Source organism: Folsomia candida, unplaced genomic scaffold (genome assembly GCF_002217175.1).
Source record: "Folsomia candida strain VU population unplaced genomic scaffold, ASM221717v1 Fcan01_Sc009, whole genome shotgun sequence".
NCBI lineage: Eukaryota > Metazoa > Arthropoda > Collembola > Entomobryomorpha > Isotomidae > Folsomia > Folsomia candida.
In genome coordinates, this window is record NW_019091201.1 from 4,525,843 (window position 1) to 4,544,370 (window position 18,528).

The 18,528-nt window shown below is 37.8% G+C and overlaps 2 protein-coding genes and 2 long non-coding RNA genes across 7 annotated transcripts; 3 read left to right on the forward strand and 1 right to left on the reverse strand.

Annotated features, from left to right (window-relative positions):
* Positions 1-145: 145 nt before the first annotated feature.
* Positions 146-10,816, reverse strand: LOC110853903 (small G protein signaling modulator 3). 4 transcript variants are annotated; one of them, XM_035854964.1, is made up of 13 exons: positions 10,406-10,816; positions 8,734-9,656; positions 6,859-7,148; positions 6,259-6,414; positions 5,180-5,778; positions 3,837-4,157; positions 3,246-3,425; positions 3,086-3,165; positions 2,836-2,864; positions 2,084-2,396; positions 1,528-1,559; positions 1,330-1,452; positions 146-1,019 (listed from the first exon to the last, which is right to left on the reverse strand). In XM_035854964.1, the coding sequence occupies exons 2-13, from the start codon at positions 8,806-8,808 to the stop codon at positions 824-826; spliced, it is 2,394 nt and encodes a 797-aa protein (XP_035710857.1). In that variant the 5' UTR covers positions 8,809-9,656; positions 10,406-10,816; the 3' UTR covers positions 146-823. The 4 variants fall into 4 exon arrangements, with proteins under 4 accessions (XP_035710857.1, XP_021957949.1, XP_035710858.1 ...); XM_022102257.2 differs by lacking the exon at positions 10,406-10,816 and having other exon boundaries at positions 8,734-9,685; XM_035854965.1 differs by lacking the exons at positions 8,734-9,656; positions 10,406-10,816 and adding an exon at positions 7,497-7,665.
* On the forward strand, positions 912-2,272 carry LOC110853904. The gene is made up of 3 exons (XR_002548281.2): positions 912-1,038; positions 1,547-1,619; positions 2,136-2,272. It is a non-coding gene; the product is annotated as an uncharacterized LOC110853904 (long non-coding RNA).
* On the forward strand, positions 5,504-6,565 carry LOC118436574. The gene is made up of 3 exons (XR_004835548.1): positions 5,504-5,638; positions 6,266-6,395; positions 6,461-6,565. It is a non-coding gene; the product is annotated as an uncharacterized LOC118436574 (long non-coding RNA).
* Positions 10,817-12,337: 1,521 nt separating the features above from the next.
* LOC118436603 lies at positions 12,338-15,502 on the forward strand. The gene is made up of 5 exons (XM_035855045.1): positions 12,338-13,410; positions 13,780-14,099; positions 14,360-14,447; positions 14,532-14,705; positions 15,251-15,502. The coding sequence occupies exons 1-5, from the start codon at positions 13,174-13,176 to the stop codon at positions 15,410-15,412; spliced, it is 981 nt and encodes a 326-aa protein (XP_035710938.1). The 5' UTR covers positions 12,338-13,173; the 3' UTR covers positions 15,413-15,502.
* The last annotated feature ends 3,026 nt before the right edge of the window (positions 15,503-18,528 follow it).

Genomic DNA, 18,528 nt, shown 5'->3' on the forward strand with positions numbered 1-18,528 from the left:
TGCAATAATATGTAAGTTTTGTTAAGCGTTAAATGGTCATTGTGATGCAGAAAATCCTGCCCAAATAAAAATATGGATTAACTCGTGACGCAGAAGGTTTTCGTTGTCAGGTTGTGATTGGAGAGAAAGGAAAGTCAATTTTTTATGGCATCATCGTATTTTTATTTAGTTACGTTTTTGCTTAAATATGAATAACAGATAGATATTTGAGAAAATATGTGGGGGTGGTAAATAGATAGCTAACATTGATGAAATTTACGTATGTATAGTTTTTTTAGTAAATTGTACATTTAGATAATTATGTATATATGCATGTAATAGCTGTTTTAAAATTTGTTAAAATTGTACTTAATTTCCTTGATCAATCAATCAATAAATAGCAGAGTTTTATCAAATATATATTTATGTAGATGTCTTCAGAAGATGGATAAATATTTGGAATAGATTTAATCAGATGCAGTGGAAGAGGCGCAAAAATAATCGTTGAGAATTCGGAGCGAAATTCGCGAAAGAGAAATCACGACGATTTCAGATTCGCAATGAATTTGTGGCGATTCTAGACTCGCAATAATGAATTCGCAGATATCTCAGATTTGTCACGAATTCGTGGCGATTCTAGATTCGCTAAATATTCGCAAATATTCCAGATTTCCTCAAAATTCGCTACGACTCTGCGGTCATTACGCTCCAAATTCGCTCCAAATTCTCCCCGATCATTTCCCTTGCCCAGTGTCACGTATATTTTTAAAATCACAATAAATCATGCAATCGAATCGAATGGAGATAAATTCATTTTAGTTTGTCTTCTTGAGTGTCGGAGAATTTACAGATTCCACGAGAACAAGTGATGCTTCACGAGCATATCTCTCACTCCGTGCTTGACATCTAATTTTTGCTGCTCTTTCAACATTCTCAGCTCCCAGTTGGGATTTAGCGTGAATGAAAATTGGGATAAAATTCGCAACTCGCATTTCAATCCGATCCAACCCGGACTGTTGAGAAAACTCCAGGGATGATACCTGCACAAATACAAATGTCGTAAGTGGAGAACCTGGTGTACGTAGGGAGGCAAAATGAGACGATTTTAAGTGCCATCCTGTCTCAGTTTGCCTCACGACGAAATGAGACACGATGGCCAATAGAAATCGTCTCATTGTGCCTCGTTACGTTACTAACATACTATTTTGTGTAAGTGGAGAAGTGTAAGGAGGCAAAGTGAGACTATGTATATTGCCATCGTGTCTCATCTTACCGCACGACGACAAAATGAGACACGATAATGGTAATAAAATCGTCGTCTCATTTTGCCTCGCCCCCTTGTTAACGTACCATTTTGTTATGACGTCGCTGCATGAGCAAAATATTTCTATCCAGAGGTGCAAAACTTGCTCGTTGATTCCAAGACAGATTAAAGATCGCATTTTGACATCCATCTGCACCTTTTCGTGAGATCTAAAAAAACACGACATTTTTGCACATACACCTCAAAATATTGTTTTACTTATTATTAAATATGCAAATTCTTACCTATTCACCAATTCTACAGATCTGTACAGAAGCTATACAAGGAAAAATGTGGACAAATTATTATTGATGACAGAATCATGTCCATCAAAAAGGTACGTTTATATTTAACGAACAATCCATGTCTCCCAGCGTATGCTCCCCGATTTCGAGAAAATTAGTGCTAATCGACCACAATTTTAATTAGTATGAAATTTGGGAAACGCACAATCTCTGAATGGGCACGTTGGGCGGAGATATTTGCATCCAAAGAGGATAAAACGCCCAGTAAATTTGGAAAGTGTAAAATTTGTCAACTTTAAGCCGCGTTTTCTCCTCTTCGGATGCAAACATCTCGGCCAAACGTGCCCATTCGGAGATCGTGTCTTACGCAAATTTCATCCTAATTAAATTCGTGACCGATTCACACTAATTTGTTCAAAATCGGACAGCGTACGCTGGAAAACCTCCATTGTCCGTTACTAACTTGCGCCAAGCGCCCATGCTACACTTTTTTCTTAACTATGGCGCAAGTTAGCAGAAATGAAGTCAATTTAAAAAGTAAAAAAAATTTAAGCACCTCTTCCGGGCTCAAAACCTTCCCATCCTCATCCAGCCTGTACGTCTTGCAGAGAACAAGTCGCGAATAAACCGAGTTGAAATCCTTCTCAATTTCCTTAAGGGCGACCTCCTCAATAAAAAGCCAGGGATGAATTGGACCCACGGTGGTGCCCGGTTTCCGCATCCCGCATTCAAAAATCCGCTTCAAAGCGGGACATAGCCTGCCACGGACTAAATCCGCAATTTCATCAGTGACCGAATCGTCCCCCGCGGCGCAGTACTGTTTCGACCGCTCGTCCAAGAGTTGCACGCATTTTGCGGGGAACCAGCCTCTGAGCAAGTCAAAAATAAAGCAATGTTAAAAATAAATATGTATATATAAATAAATCCTTACATTGTAAGGATTGCAATATGCAAATATTTGTGCAAATATTTATGCATATCTGTAGTATTACATAAGAGGGTCAAGAGTACGAATGGTGGGTGATTAGCTAAATCAGTGGTGGTCAGTTAATCTGTTGTTATCGATTAGTGAACGATTCGATACTCGATAACCACAGATTAACTAATCACAATTAATCCAAAGTTGAGTAATGTGCAGGAAATCTAACCTAATTTTATGTAATTTTGAATTGCATAAATGTCCTGGAATTTATATTTATTGTAATTCTGGAGGCATTAATTTAAATCCTGAGTAAATAGGGCATTTTTACACCACATAACCTATTTACTGGGCAAAGTATACTTTGATAAAATACTAAATTTGCTTACCTCAATCCATTCAATTCACCAACCCAACACTGCAATTTCATTAAATCCATGTTATATGTACATATTTATATTTTTGTCTGTAATTAAAATCAGTGGCCGCGGAAGTTTGTGGACAGAGGGACAATATCCTCACGATTATTCAATGTCCGCATCATCTGCCCATGTTATATAAACCCTTCCCTATCCTGCAATGTTAATGTGCCCACGGTTTCCGCGGTCACTGATCAAAATTAATTTTCGACCCACTCACATGCTCATCTTTCGAGTTGACGATGGTAATTATGTCATTTTTACGGAAACCAAGCTCGTCATCGTCTTTTCTTTCAAAATCTGTAATTTTTGTTAAGTAATAATTTAATTGCAAATCAAAATCCATACATTTTTCTTCAAATTTAACTATACAAAATTACCAACTAAAGATTTCGCCCTTTTATATCCATTATTGAACCCAAGAGTGAAGCGTTGATGATCTTTGGCGTGGGAATCCAAGGAAAAATCGGGGTCGAGCGATACCGTCATGTAATTTTGGTCGTGCGACATGAAATGACGTCCTATCGCTAAAATTGCTTCGTGTAGTTCGATCGCAATTTCTTTATACGAATTATTTACGAAAATTAGTGCAAAATCAAAATTTTGAAAGTTTGTATTCCTTTTAGGACTCGATGTCGCACCGCCAAAATTGCCAAAATCAGCACATTTTTAATCATTTCTCGGCTCCGGAAATATATCTAAAAATTCTGGACGACAAATCTGTAGAGCTGGTCGTTCCTAATTTTTTAAGACATATACACCCCAGATTTTGACACTTTTTGAAGGAGGAGATCTCAAGTTTAAGAAGCCTACAGAAAACCTGGAACTCGTCGAAACTGGCCTAAAAAACTCAACGCCATTCTATTAATCAACGCACTGACTACAAATTTGTCGTCCAGAATTTTAAAATAAGTTTCCAGAGCGGAGAAATAATTAAAAATGTGCTGATTTTGACGATTTTTTCCACTTACCAGTCTGTCTTATATTTTTGCTCTTTAAGTCATCATGACCCTTAAAATCTCCAAAGATTGATTTCAGCACGCTAACTCCGCTCGGATTCTTGGGTGGTCGTCGAACATCGCGTTTCTTCACTTGACGACATTTCGTGGAGAAAACTGACCCATCGTTGACCACTTTTGAGAAGCATTTTTTCCTCTCCTTCTCCACCGCGTTGGAATTTACATCTTCAAAACTGCTGATTTCCAGTAACTCGAACTCATCCAGTTCGGAGGGAAGGTCGGACAGGAAGTTGAAAATTTCCGCAGAGTTTTTCAGCAGGAGGAGATCTTTCACTGAAATTTTATAATTCATACTTTTACAATTTTTTTTTAATCTCTCGTAGTCAATCAGTATCTGTGTCCAGTCAAAAATAATTTTGAATGTCCAAAACATCGTCCAGTAAAGCCAAATGTTACAAGTTTTTTTATGAATTTATGCAGATTTGTAATTTGCATCCCATTAATTTCACCCGTTTTGTTGCGTAATACGCCACAGTTTGGAAAATTTCTCGTCAGAAAACATGTGAAAAAATATTTCCAAATTTAGTCGTATTACACACTAAAACGTTCAAAATAAGCAAATTACAAATCTGCATAAATCCATAAAAACTTGTAATATATTTTCCAATGTTGAACGCGTTTGGATATTATGGACGTTGATAAATGATTTTAGAAAGATTTATATATTATTACAAGTCTATGCACAGATGCTTTAATTTTGACAATGTGTAAAATACTTCGAAATTTTGGAAAACTTTTGTCTACCATGTTTTCTGAAATTAAGAAATTTTCTAAACCATTACACATAAAATGCTTAAAATTAATGGCAGAACATGTATGCATAGATTTGCAAGAGTGTCCAAAACTGTTAAAAAATAATTTTGGACGTTCAAAATGTCCAAAATGTTACAAGTTCTTTATTAATGAGTTTTGTAAATCTATGGACATATATGTACCTCCCCTTAATTAAGTGCTTTAAGTAGTGTGCGTGTAATACGAAGAAATTTTGAAAAATTTGTGTTTTAACATGTTTTCTTTCGAGAAATTATGAAATTTTCTAAACCATAGCACAGTATTACATATACATAAAAATGCTCAAAATTAATGGGAGATTACATACACGTGACGTAAACGGATTATCCAAAAATGACGAACTTGTAACATTTTGATAAACCTTGTATTTTGGACACTTGGACATTTTGTCCGTCTAAAATTCAATGTCCAAAACTGGTCAAAACCGATTTCGGCCTGCTATTTTGGACAGTACTTAAAACGACATCGAAACATGTGGCCAATTAAAAAATTACCCCCCTCACCTTTCAACTTGACCATGGCCAACATCACCTTAAACACGACCATGCTCCCCTCCGCAAACAAATGGTCCCAAATCCTCAACAATATCTTGACATGGACCACCGACGCGAACAACGTCATAAACCAGGTGAACGCTATGAGCCCCAACTCAATGTCGTGTTCCTTCAAAAGCGCATCCACCTCGGGGAAATGTGCGGCCAAAAAGTGCCCAAAAACCAGGGCGTCGACCCTAATTCCTAAAAAGTCCGAGGTAAAATAGGAAGCCGGGAGAATGTCTTCAATCACAGTGGACATCAACCAAAAGCAGTCTTCCTCCTCTAAAAACAGGAGCAGGTGAGCAACCACGGTGCCAAATCCTTGACAATACCCGACGTCCGGGTAAAGCCACGCGATTGAGCGGAGGACCCGACGAAGACGTGGGATTCCGGGAGAATCGGATTTACAGAAGCACCCGTTTCCTGGTAAGATGCGGAACAAATCTTTCTCGATGTGTTTAGCGTAGGAGAAATATTCGTTCCGGGTGGATTCTCGGACGACTTTGTAGTACGGAAGGTTTGCTGGGTTGCATTTCTTTTCGAAGGCGCCACTTAAACGGCACCACCTGGAATTTTAATGGGTTAGAAATTAAATGAAATATGTCGCGGATTTATTTTTGTAAATTGAGAAACGGTTTGGCCAAAGAGGATTTGGCAAAAATTTATTTTAGGGTGGTAAAAAAAACTACTGTGAAAGTACCGAATGGCGAAATTATTTTCAGATTTGGCGAACATAGAAAACTTTGGCGAAATAAATATAAATTTTGCATGAAATGTCAGGTACCTAACTATGTAATAGCATTGAATGACTAATAATGGCATAATCGCCAGTTTTCACTAAATTTGGCATTTTTTCGCAAACTGGGACATTTTTCAAAATGTTAAAATGTGAAACCAAACAATACTTTAAAAATCTTGTGCCATAGAAGGGCTGAAATTTTTGTTAGCCAAGTAGGATTTTCATTTACTTTTCGCGAACTTTTTTTTTCGCCAAACTATCCGAATTCCGAATTTTGTATATTGTCTGTATCTTAATGTGTACATACATTTGAGGTCGGAGCGAGTGCGGAATGCCGGCATGGGTGGTCATCATCTCCCAAAGTTTTTCCGTGAGCGGTAACTTTTCTGGGATTGAGTCCCACGACAATTCGTGGACTTCTTCCCGACTGTGAGAAAATTCCAGGTATGCCAACCACTGCAATCTAGGTGAAAAAAGTAGGGTATGAAATCAACAAAATTTTTGCACAGTTTTCTATTCATAAGCGGATGGATATGAATTTATATTCAACTTTTTCATTTGATGACGACAAAAAGTCCAGAGGATTCATTTAATAAATACACATTTTGCGAGAATTCTTATTTTTATGACTTTTGCACTTATTTCGTAAATATCTATATGACGCTCTTTACGTCAATATGTATGTAGGTATTTCTTCAAAATTATACACATATTTTAGAAATATTGAAAGTTTTTTTATTAAAAATTTTTTACCACAATTATTAAATCCAGTGTATTAAATTCAAAAATTGAAATTTCGTGAAAATTCTAATTTTTTATGTTGTTCCGTTTACATATTTCGTGAAAATTTTGGCGTTTCTTTTCGTAAATACATATCCGCCCTCTGCTCATAAATGCAACTACATACCTGACGCTGGGATCTTCCGTGAACGGGATGCCCAGCAACTTTTTGGAACTTTGTTCCGGTCCGTCTTCCTCCTCGATGCGAAATCCCAGCTCGTCATACCCGCAGTCCTCGTCGGACAAGTCGGGCGGCCACATGGAAGGGGTCACCGCACTGAAGGGCACACCCGGTTTGGGCGTCATGGCTTGGCACAACCCACTCCGTTCCGAGTTTGACCCTACGAATAGCTCGGTGTCGTCGTCGTCCCCGTCGTTTTCGGGGTCATCACTCGCCGACTCGACGAGGGCGAGTTTCTACGTAAAATATGTAGTGAATTATTGAAATTTTTATTTTGAAATTATTGAAATCGAAAAAATACAATTTTGAAAACTAATGAGTAATTTGCCTTTTACTGAAATTGTAAATTTCTATGAAATCGATGCATTTCGTAAATGTATCGATTTCATGCAAAATGAAAATTTCGTACCTAAAATCACTCTTTCAAAGCTGTCTATATCCAATAATTTATTGAAATTTGGAATTTCATTGGTAATTTTCTACTAAATATGTATATTTTTTGTTATTTTATTGGGAGTGTTTATTAAGAATTATTCTAAATCTCTGTAATCGATGCATTTCATAACTAAAATAACTGTTTCTACCCGATAATTTGTTGTAATTCAGAATTTTCTACTATGTATATTTTTCGTTATTTTATTGGGACCGGATTTTTTTAGGAATTTTCACTTTAAAAAAACATTCTAGATTTCAGACAACTCTATTTATTACACATAATCCAGAACCATTGGTCAAGAAGGGAAGAGAATCAGCATCATTTAGATATACGAAACTATTGAATCATCATATAAATATGTTCCATCTGCCCAAAACACTTGTGCAATTACTGTTTATTATTATGTAGCAGGAGCCAGATTGTATTGTGGTCTGGCAATACGAGCAGTGGCCGCGGAAGCGTGCGTGGGGACAGAGGGACAATGTCCCCACGGTTGTTCGATGTCCGCATCATCTCCTCATCTTATATAAACCACTCCCTTCCCTCCCCTAGCCTATAATGTTAGTGTCCCCACAGCTTCCGGGGGCCACTGAATTATCTGTACAACACATAATAAAATAATGCTACTGCGTTCTCAAACATCCATTTAAATATGTACATATTTCAAGTCATACGTACTAATTTTAACGTAACGTAATTTTGCATACATACGTAGATACTCGTCTCATCTTAAAATACTAACAATGCGATGGTGTGAAGTGTAACCCTCTGATTTGGCCGGAATTTTAAAATTATGTGGTCCACGTCAATACAAACAACGTTTCTTGAGGCAGGCAGTTTTTGCGATGGTGGGAATTTATCAAAATATTTAATAAATGTCAAAGTTGAAAATTTTTCCCTTTGAATGGCAAGGGAGTGGGGTTGCTTCCCCCGCTTGGTAAGAATCACTCATTTTTTTCAACTTCGACCTCAAATATGTTGAAAAATTCTGACCATCGCACAAACTGTCTCAAGAAGCGGTGTTTGTATTGACTTGGATCACATAATTTCAAAATTTCGGCCAAATCGGAGGGTTACACTTCACACCATCGCATTGTAATATTCCATGAAATATTATTAACGAAGAGAAATTGATATAGTTCTATTTAACAGCATTTAATATTAATTCGTGCCCGTCAATATTTACGGATCGACTTTCAACCTATTCATAATTTGTAAATACGTATGCATTGGCCGCGGAAGCATTCGGACGTATGTCCCCACGGTTGCTCGATGTCCCCATTCATCTCATACGAACCCCTCTCCCCCTCTATCCTACAATGTTAATGTCCCCCCGGCTTCCGCGGCCACTGCTCGTATATTATTTATAGATAAATAAAACTTACAATAGCAGTATCTCTCCCAACGTAGCCCTTCCGATCGTTGGTACTTGCTTGAAATAAATTCTTGGCGAAATCCATCCCGTTTTCGAACACTTATTCGTAAATATTTAAATAGTGTCAATTTTTTTTCACATAATACAAAATCCTCCCAACAAACACACAGCTGCAAATTGAACTCGCAACGACTACTTAATTTATCCAGCAACCGACAAACCAAACCACAAAAGTACATTCATTTAACATGATAATGAATAAATCCGCTTATGCAAATTATGCAAATACGTTCACTCGATTAATTGAGAAAATCGTAAATAAATAAGTTGACAAATCAAAACATTTGTTTTAAAGGCTTCCGTCTGTCGATTCAATTATGAGGAGAAAGTTCGTCATGTAAATTAGAAAATAGGTTCACCGATCAATTTAATTCAATGAAAGACACAAAAGTTGCGACAAGAATTTGTATCGTAAACACATATTTAATTTGGCAAATGAAAATGTTAAATTGTTTTATTATTTATAAAGACGTCGCTTGAAGTGAAAGCAATCAAGTACGAGTTCGACGCACCATGAATTAAATAAGTTCGCCACACTTGTGCATATGCACAAATTTAATTAAATGAGAGGCACAAAAGTTTGTATTTATCGTAAATAAATACTTGGACAAATGACAATATAAGTTTTAAAGGCTTCCTTTTTCTCTACGTGAAGCCAATTATATGGAGAAAGTAATAAATTCACTCGTGTAAATTAAAAAGTTTATGTATGTTCACCACACCACATTGAGATCAATTTAGGCACAAAATTTCCAAAAATCTGTATTTATCGTAAATAAATAAATTGACACATCAAAATATTAGTTTTAAAGGCTTCCTTTTTGTCTACGTGAAGCCAATTATGTGGAGAAAGTTCGACGCAACATAAATTAACTAACAATGGAACCTTTTTTCAAGCTACACGAGATAAGCTTAGTGACTTATGCTAAAAAATCAAGCTAAAAATTAGAAATGACGTGGAACTTATCTTCCCGTTGAATGGGCACTTGGAGGTCAAATACTTGAGGGCAAAGTTCACAGTAGCGGCCTGTTTTTTTTTCAAGCGGGCGAGCGGAGGAGTGAAAATTTTCTCCTTCGAGGTCACTCCGCTCCCTTCACTCTCGCACGCTCGCACTTCATTCAATGCATATTATTTTTGACAAAATTTCACAATCTCGTAAATTGCTTCATACATTCATATAATTTTATATTTGGTTTTAAAAATCCTACTATCCACCGATCCGTAATAAAAAAAGTGATGATGGATGATGATGATGATGAAATATAAAATTATATGAATGTATGCATCAATTTACGCGATTGAAATTTTGTCAAAACTAATATGCATTGAATGAAGTGCGAGCGTGCGAGAGTGAAGGGAGCGGAGTGACCTCGAAGGAGAAAATTTTCACTCTTTCGCTCGCCCGCTTGAAAAAAAAACAGGCCGCTACTGTGAACTTTGCCCTCAAGTATTTGACCTCCAAGTGCCCATTCAACGGAAAGATAAGTACCACGTCATTTCTAATTTTTAGCTTGATTTTTTAGCATAAGTCACTAAGCTTATCTCGTGTAGCTTGAAAAAAGGTTCCATTGTAAGTTTACCACCACACTTGCATTAATTTAATTAAATCGGAAGTACTTACAAAAGTTGCAAAAATCTGGAATCGTAAATAAATAAGTTGATAAATGCGAATATTTAATATAGTTTTGTATTTATAAAGGCTTCTGTCTCTTTCCGTGAAGCCAATTATGTGGAGAAAGTTCGACGCACAACTATTTATAGGGGTTTCACCATGTTACGTAAATTAAATAGATTCACCACATTGAGATCAATTTAGGCACAAAATTTCGAAAAATTAGTATTTATCGTAAATAAATAAGTTGACACATCAAAATATTAGTTTTAAAGGCTTCCTTCTGTCTCCGTGAAGCCAATTACAAGGAGAAAGTTCGACTAGCTATATAGGTTTGTCACCATATGTGAAATATGGAATTTTCTCCCCAACTAAATAAGTGGGAGGATGGATGGATGATATAATAACCTATAGAGAAAGTAGTAGCCAATCCATCCACGTTCTGGAGAAAATTGTGTTCATCTTGTCCAGACCAGACCACCAGCACTTGCCTTGCGGCTGAGCAATACGCCTTTTCACCAGACCAGCAGGTTGTCGACCAGCATGTTTTGGATATCCGTTTGCTACTATTTTCTCCGACTTACCCGACCCGGGTAGTACAGGGTATGTATGTAAATGCGTATTATTTCCTTTTCCAAGGTAAAAGTAGAAAGTGGAAATTCATGTTCGTGCATGCTTTCCTGTTGAGACGAGAAAGTTGGCGTGTTTTCATACGGCTTTATTTTTATGTATGTAATGTATTTATGCGTGCATGAAAAAAATGAAATATTTCCTTAAATAAAATACTAAATATGAGAAGTGGGCAAAATAAAGAATTTTGAGCAATGTTCTTCCCAGGATTTGGATTTCCGGGGATGTTACATTGGTAATCGGTCAATTTGGCGAAAACCCTTTTGGCGAAAAACTTTCGCCAAAAAATAATCCTATTTGGCGAAAAACAAATTTCATGCATTTCACCGTACGTTAGTTTTATTTTACTTAAAGTACCTTTTGGCGAAAATAATGTCGCATTTGGCGAAAACGAGAATTTTGTGAAATCGTATTGCATGAAAATATTTTGCAGATAATACGATAAGAATCTTAATATAATCGGTACTCTAATAATGCCCAAAACATTTTGGATAAGACCATCTCAACCGAATCATCATTGGCCCAATCTGTTTGTCCGGCTGACGATGTTATCCGAAGAATGATTAATCGCAACAGAATGAGTTCCTTACGGCTTAAGGATCCCTCATCCTTTGCAGAGTTGGATCTGCCCCCGCTATTGCGTTCATTCAACCCTCCGGGGAGGCCAGTTTTTGATGAAAGAAAACAAAGAGAAGGGAATCTTTATTTTCACAACTGAAGCAAACCTTGAGGTAATTCAATAAAATTACCATTTGCCCAGAATTCCTAAACTACTTGCTTATCATGCCAATTACAGAGATTAACAAAATGGGAAAAAATAAAGGAAATTAAATCACTTCGTTCGAGAAGTTATGAGCAAGTACAGGACCCAGTCGAGTTATGAAAAATTTGTTAATTGGTTTTATCGAAGCTAGTGAGAAGCACTCCAGACTACAAGTCTTAATTTTGTTTTATTTTACAATATATGAATTAATTGTAATTTGAGCGATTTGACATAAATAAATGCGAAATTCGAATTTCGCCAAATGTGCTTTTACGAGTTTTTCACTTTCGCCAAATGTGAACAATAATTTCGCCATTTAGTACTTTCATGACAATTTTTTACCACATTGGCGAAAAAAAAATTTCGCCAAACTAGCTTTCGCCAAACTGACCGTCAATCGTTACATTCACAAAAAGACGAAAATCTACAATAGTCGTAGGAAAATACGGGTTTTCTGAAGAAATTAACTTTTATCCGTGCCAAAATAAATACCTTCTTTTTTTAAACTCGTAGAAAATATACATTTTAACTGTGATAAAAAGTTAAATAATAAATTCTAATTTATTTTCTTTCATCCATCGATCCATCTTTCCGTAATAATAACAAAATGATAATAACTTATTATCATTTTTGATACATACATACACAAATTGCATACTGCAAGATGAGTGTTGTTACGCATGTAATTGCCAATTTTGGCACGAAATATTTCGCCAAAATTATATTCATGCGTTCCCTTCGCTACGATCCGTTCTCACAAAATTCGAAAAAGCAGACAAGGCGGAGAAAAAAAAGAACGTTCCTCAAAAACTTGCACATCTCTCCGCAGTAAACCGACGACAAAGCTACTCAAACTAAATTCGGCGATACGATGGACAATCCTCCTCCTCCTGCTGCGGGTGATGACGACCTTTTTCCTGACAACGAAGGAGATGACATGGACATGAACGACGAGTACGATGGCGACATGAACGACGCCGAAGGAGACGAAAAGTCTGGGGATCATTTTTATGGCGAAAACCTGACTCAGGATGACCTCCTCCCCCTTGGACAAGGTGACGACGACCCTGCCCAGGTGAATGACCTCCTTCCCTTGCAATTTCACTCCTTCGCCGATAACTACATAGTCGCCTAATGTATCCTCGCTAACTTCCCTGACTACAACGTCCGAATAAATCGCCGTGTCTGTAAATCCTGAACCGCCGCGGGGGGCGTGATTCTGTCCCGACGGAATGGCGGGAACCAAAAAGCCGCCCTCAAATTCGAGCGGGAAGCCGATGGAAAACAGACGATCGGCCGGCTCAACAAGCTGCTCGCGGGGACGACCACGCCGCGCCTTCTGCTCCCCGCCGACTACGCAACCCTTGTCATTTCGACGGCCTGCATGCGCAGCAAGACGGATGCCCGGGCACCGCCAAGGTTCCAAGTTTTTCTCGAGCGTTACGGGGGGTACGTTAAGGGGGTCGAATTTCATCGGACGGCTGGGCGACAGGATGACTTCGAGATGTTTGACGATGTTAAAGCGATCCTGCAGACGTGTCGGAATCTGAAGGATTTTGCATTCCTCCCATATAAAGGCGAATTTGTGGCGACAGGACAGCCAGGTCAGCATCAAGGACAGGTGGGGGTTAATTTTTGTACCGATTTTTTAAAGAGGTTGGCAAAATATTTGGATAAAATAGAGCATTTTGAGCTGAGTTCTTGACAGGGTTTGGATTTTGAGGGGTTATTACACCTCCAAAAAATCAGGTTAAATATTTTTTGAAAAATCGTGAAAACAATGTATCTTGAGTTTGACACCGATAAAAGGTTAATTTCTTCAGAAAACCTTTATTTTCGTACGACTTTTGCCTTCTCCACGTTGATTTTCGTGTTTTTGTACCGGAAATGCAAACCCTGGGAGGAACAGTACCCTATTTGGCAAAGAATTTTGCTCACCTCTGAAAATTTGCGACAAAATAAATTGCACAAATTTATTTTTTCTGGATAGCTGGCCGCCTTCCGTCAAACCTTGGCATTTACTCCAGTCCGACCTCCTTTCTCGCTGACCGTGAACATGACCCCCATAAAGCTGACCACGTTAGTGGTCCAGATGTCTCAACCTCGACATCTGGCCGTGCTTATCAGGATGTGCGGTAACCTACGTGATCTCATCTTTCTCGCGCCCAAAGCCGACACTCGGACCGCAGCAGATTTGTTGGAGGATTGGGAGCATTTTCAAGACGCGCTGAACGAGGCTGGAGGAATGAACCAGATTCAATCACTCAGCCTACAGGACTGGGACCACGTTCCCAATGTGGAAATGAAAAAGTATGTATGCAAATGTAGAATATGCAAATTTATAAATTGAAATGAAGCAGATCGCACGCCGCCCCCTCCAATAAATTTGATTTCCTATTCGTTCAACATTATTGCGACTCTGCGCTATACGCCGCTTCGACGCGGCCGAAAAGTCACCAAAAATTGCCGCCGCCGCCGAAAATTGGTCTTTTCGATTGAGAATAATGCAATTTTTACTCGAACATGCTCCCATTTTTAGTCAAAAATTCTGAAATTTCCAAATTTTTTAGCCTCCGGACTTTCAAGCTATCCGTTCAGCACGGAATCTCCACCATTCCAGTGTCTCAGAAGATTTCCTACCTCACTCTTTATCCTCAAGTATGTAAAAAAACTCCGTATATAATCCCGACCGGAAATGGTGGTTAAAACAAATTCCAATCTCATTTTTTTTTACTCAAAAAGGTCCGAAATGTTCATATCTACATGCGCCAGATGCGAGCCACGCTTCCCGAGAATGGGTCCGTCCACCGTTTTGTCAATAGGTTTCCCGGAATGACTACGCTCCTCGTTGACGTAAAGCCGGAGACTCCCCTCATCGATATGAACCAGTGGGATAACATACAGCAAGAAAACAATGTGAGTTAACTTGAGAATGGTCACAAAAATCGTCAAAATCAACACATTTTTAATCATTTCTCCCCTCTGGGAACTTATTTTAAAATTCTGAACGACAAATTTATAGTCAGTGAGTTGATTAATGGAATGCCGGAGACTTTTTAAGCCTGTTTCGATGAGTTCCAATTTTTCTGAAGGCTTCTTAAACTTGAGATCTCCTCCTTTAAATATTTCCAAAATTCAGAAATCTTTTACATATTTTTTCACAAATACGTATACATTTTGTAAAAATAGCAACGACGCGAGACAACATTTCTTGTTCAAAGAAATAAACCACAAAGAATCCAGAGCGTTAAATTTTAGAAATTACGGAAATATTTATCATATTTTTTTCAAAAATGCATATAATTTGCATATATTTGAGCGATGTGAGGCAAATTTTTCATTTAGACTACAAAAAATGGAAATACAAATTTCGGGAAAATCTTTATTTTTGCGGGACATGCTTTGTAAATATTAAATAGCGATTTTTCTTAAATACATGAGCTGCTCTCTGTTTATTACAGGTAATGAACGACGACCGCCAGCCGCCGCACCTCCAATTCACTTCCAACTTTTTGGCGAATGAGGCGCTCTTCTTGGGAAACGTGTCGTTGGAGAAGGTAAAATTTGACGAAGAGTTGAAGCTCGGAGCCACATTATCGAAACTGCTCCAAATACAATTTTAGTCCAAACGATTTGAAATACTTGTGACAAAAAATTCGCAAAATTAATTGAGTGTCGAAGTTTCATAATTTGCTGGTGGAGATGACGATAATAAATTGAGCAGCAATATCAGAATATAAATTTATGAATGTGTGCAATTTCGACTCCTCGGATTTTATTTGTACGAAAATTTCCGAAATTTAATGCAAGTCTTCCAGCGTATGCTCCCCGATTTTGAGAAAATTGGTGTCAATCGGTCACAAATTTAATTAGTATGAAATTTGCGAAAGACACGATCTCCCAAAGGGCACGTTTGGCAGAAATATTTGCATCCGAAGAGGAGAAAACGCCCAGTAAATTTGGAAAGTGTAAGATTTGTCGACTTTAGAACCCGTTTTCTCCTCTTCCGGTGCAAATATATCCGCCAAAGCAAGATCGTGCAAATTTCGTACAATTTAAATTTATTTAAAGACATCTTTTATTTATAGACATCATTTATCTTCTAATGGGCGACTTTGGAATCTGAAGAGGAGAAAACGCGCAGGAAATTTCACAAATTTTTCAACTTCAAAATTTCTTAAAAATGTAAGGCTTTGATACCAATCAAGTAAAAAAGATATGTGTTAAATACAATACTCATTTTTAAATATTTTCATCCGAAAGTGTGAAATTTGTCAACTTTTCTGCGCATTTTCTCCTCTTTGGATGCCAACATCTTTGCCAAACGTGCCCATTGGGAGATCACGTCTTGTTAGTATGGCACCACCCCATAGAAACGATGTCAATTAATCTTGTGTTGGCCCGTGTGGGTTGCTAAAGTTTATTTACATACATGTTCTGAAAACATAAATCCCCCCCTCGCTTTTTATAAATAAGTAAATAAAATGGCGACCAGCAGTCGAACCTTACTCCCCACGTTTGTCGACCAACCCATCTTTCTCGTCCGACCAGGCTCCGTTCTGTCCCAACTGCTCGAATCCACGAATATTTCATCCTCCCGACGTCCCGGGATAATGACGGGGACGGAAAATTCGGAAACATTTCAAAAATCTAAAAGTTTCTGTGCCTCGAAAAAGTCGAAAATTCCCACGATGAAATCTGCACAGGGTTCCGATTTCGAGAAATCGTTGAGATACTGGGACTCCGGTGAGCTGCATGTCGCGAGATGCTAGTCCGAATCCGAGATGTGGTTCTTCCCGGGGACGAGTCCCGTGTCGAGGTGGGGTACGAGGGAGGGGTCAAGTTTGGCCTCGCCGAGGTCAAGGGTCGATAATAATCAAGGTTAGGGGTGTACCGCTAAATGTAACGACCTACGTACCGTATTATACGGTACGTACGGTACCCTGTGAATGAGCAAGGGTGGACCCATATTCATCAAATTGAAGGTGTTATAATGAGTAGAACATTTCTTCATAAAAATTGGCAACTTTCACACTCAAAATTTTACAGAAAAAATTAAAATGTGTGGAAAAAATGAGAAAAAATGCGATTCTTTTCCATATTTTGAGTATTATAATGAGTAGATGATTCCTACATAAAAAATCCAACTTGTATACCCTAAATTTTTCAGGAAAAATCAAAATATGCGGAAAAAGAGAAAAATGCGATTCCTTATTACATATTTTGATTTTTCCTGAAAACTTTCGAGTCTGAAAGTTGGGAATTTGTTATGTATATAGATAATACTCAAAATATGGAAAAGAATCGCATTTTTTTCTCGCCTTTTTACGCATATTTTGATTTTTCCAGAAAAATTTTGAGTATGAAAGTTGCCAGTTTTTATGTATAAATGATCTACTCATTAAAATACTTTCAATTTTTGACGTATTTTTGACGACCCTTGGTCACTCACTCTAAAAAACCTACAGTGCAAACTTGATATATAGTCTGAGTCAGGCCAAGTTGTGGTTATCCTTCGACTTTTTTGCATGGAATATTATCTAAAATGCATTTCTCAGGTCAAGGAAGAAGTCGACCCCCTCCATCGCCCAAAAGTGCCCCCGCCAAACCAATGGGACCACACCAACGCCCCGTCCGCCTAGCTTATGGGATCCATGGGGCTCAATATCAACAAAACCAGCAAAAAACGCCCGAAAATCCGTCCCCATTTTATCGCCAGAAGGAAACCCACTCCGGATGTGGGTCAACCTTTTCCGGGGAGAGGACGTCCAGAAGGCTTTTTAGTAGAATGCTGCCAAACCACGTGGTCCCAAAAATCGAGCGGAACCTGATCCCACCTTGCACCCCCACGCAAACGGAGGACGGCTCCATCCTCTGTCCGTGTCAGCATGTTGAAATTGCGTGTCAAACATGTATGTATGTATATCTTTATTACTGTGTCTTTCCCAATTCATTGCATTTATCGTACAAGTACAACAACAATGGTCTACCACTGGTGACACACTGGTCATATAATATTTAACTATTCTATATTACTAATTATTGCTTAACTAGTTAATAGTATAAAAATTCTTCAGTTCTTTTCTGTACAATGATTTCCATTATTTCTTCTTTAAAAGTAGTGAAGTTCATTTCGGAGATATTGAGCGATCTCGGTAGATCATTCCATAATATTTTAGTTCTATAATCTATTGATTTCTTGTAAATTTCAGCTTTTACATTATGGCTGGTTATTAAGGGTTTACAATTTGTTATTGTTCTTTGTGATAAAGATAGCTTGTTTCTTTTGTAGTCTTTATATGCACCCTTTAATGTAACAAAGTCGCGTCTTTCAGAGACAGTCAGGAATTTGCATTTCGCTCTGATTACATTCGCATCAATATTACTTAGTTTAATTCTACCTTTTTTCTTACTTTTCCTTACAATTATCGGATAGAAATAACCAATTAGGAATCTGTCGATTTTGTTTTGCAGTGATTTCAATTTCTGTTGTGGTTGGACTGCCCAGATTTCTAATGCATAGTCTATTGCTGAGTGTACATACGCGTTTAGCATTATTCTCATCACATGGTCGTTAAGGTTGCGTCTTATACCGTACATAAATTTGAGATTACTTGCTACTTTTTTTACAACATGGTCATAGTGTAAATTAAAGGACATGTGAGGATCTAAAATAACACCAAGGTACTTAAAGCTAACAACCCTTTCAATTTCAATGCCATCATTTAGTTTAATGCTG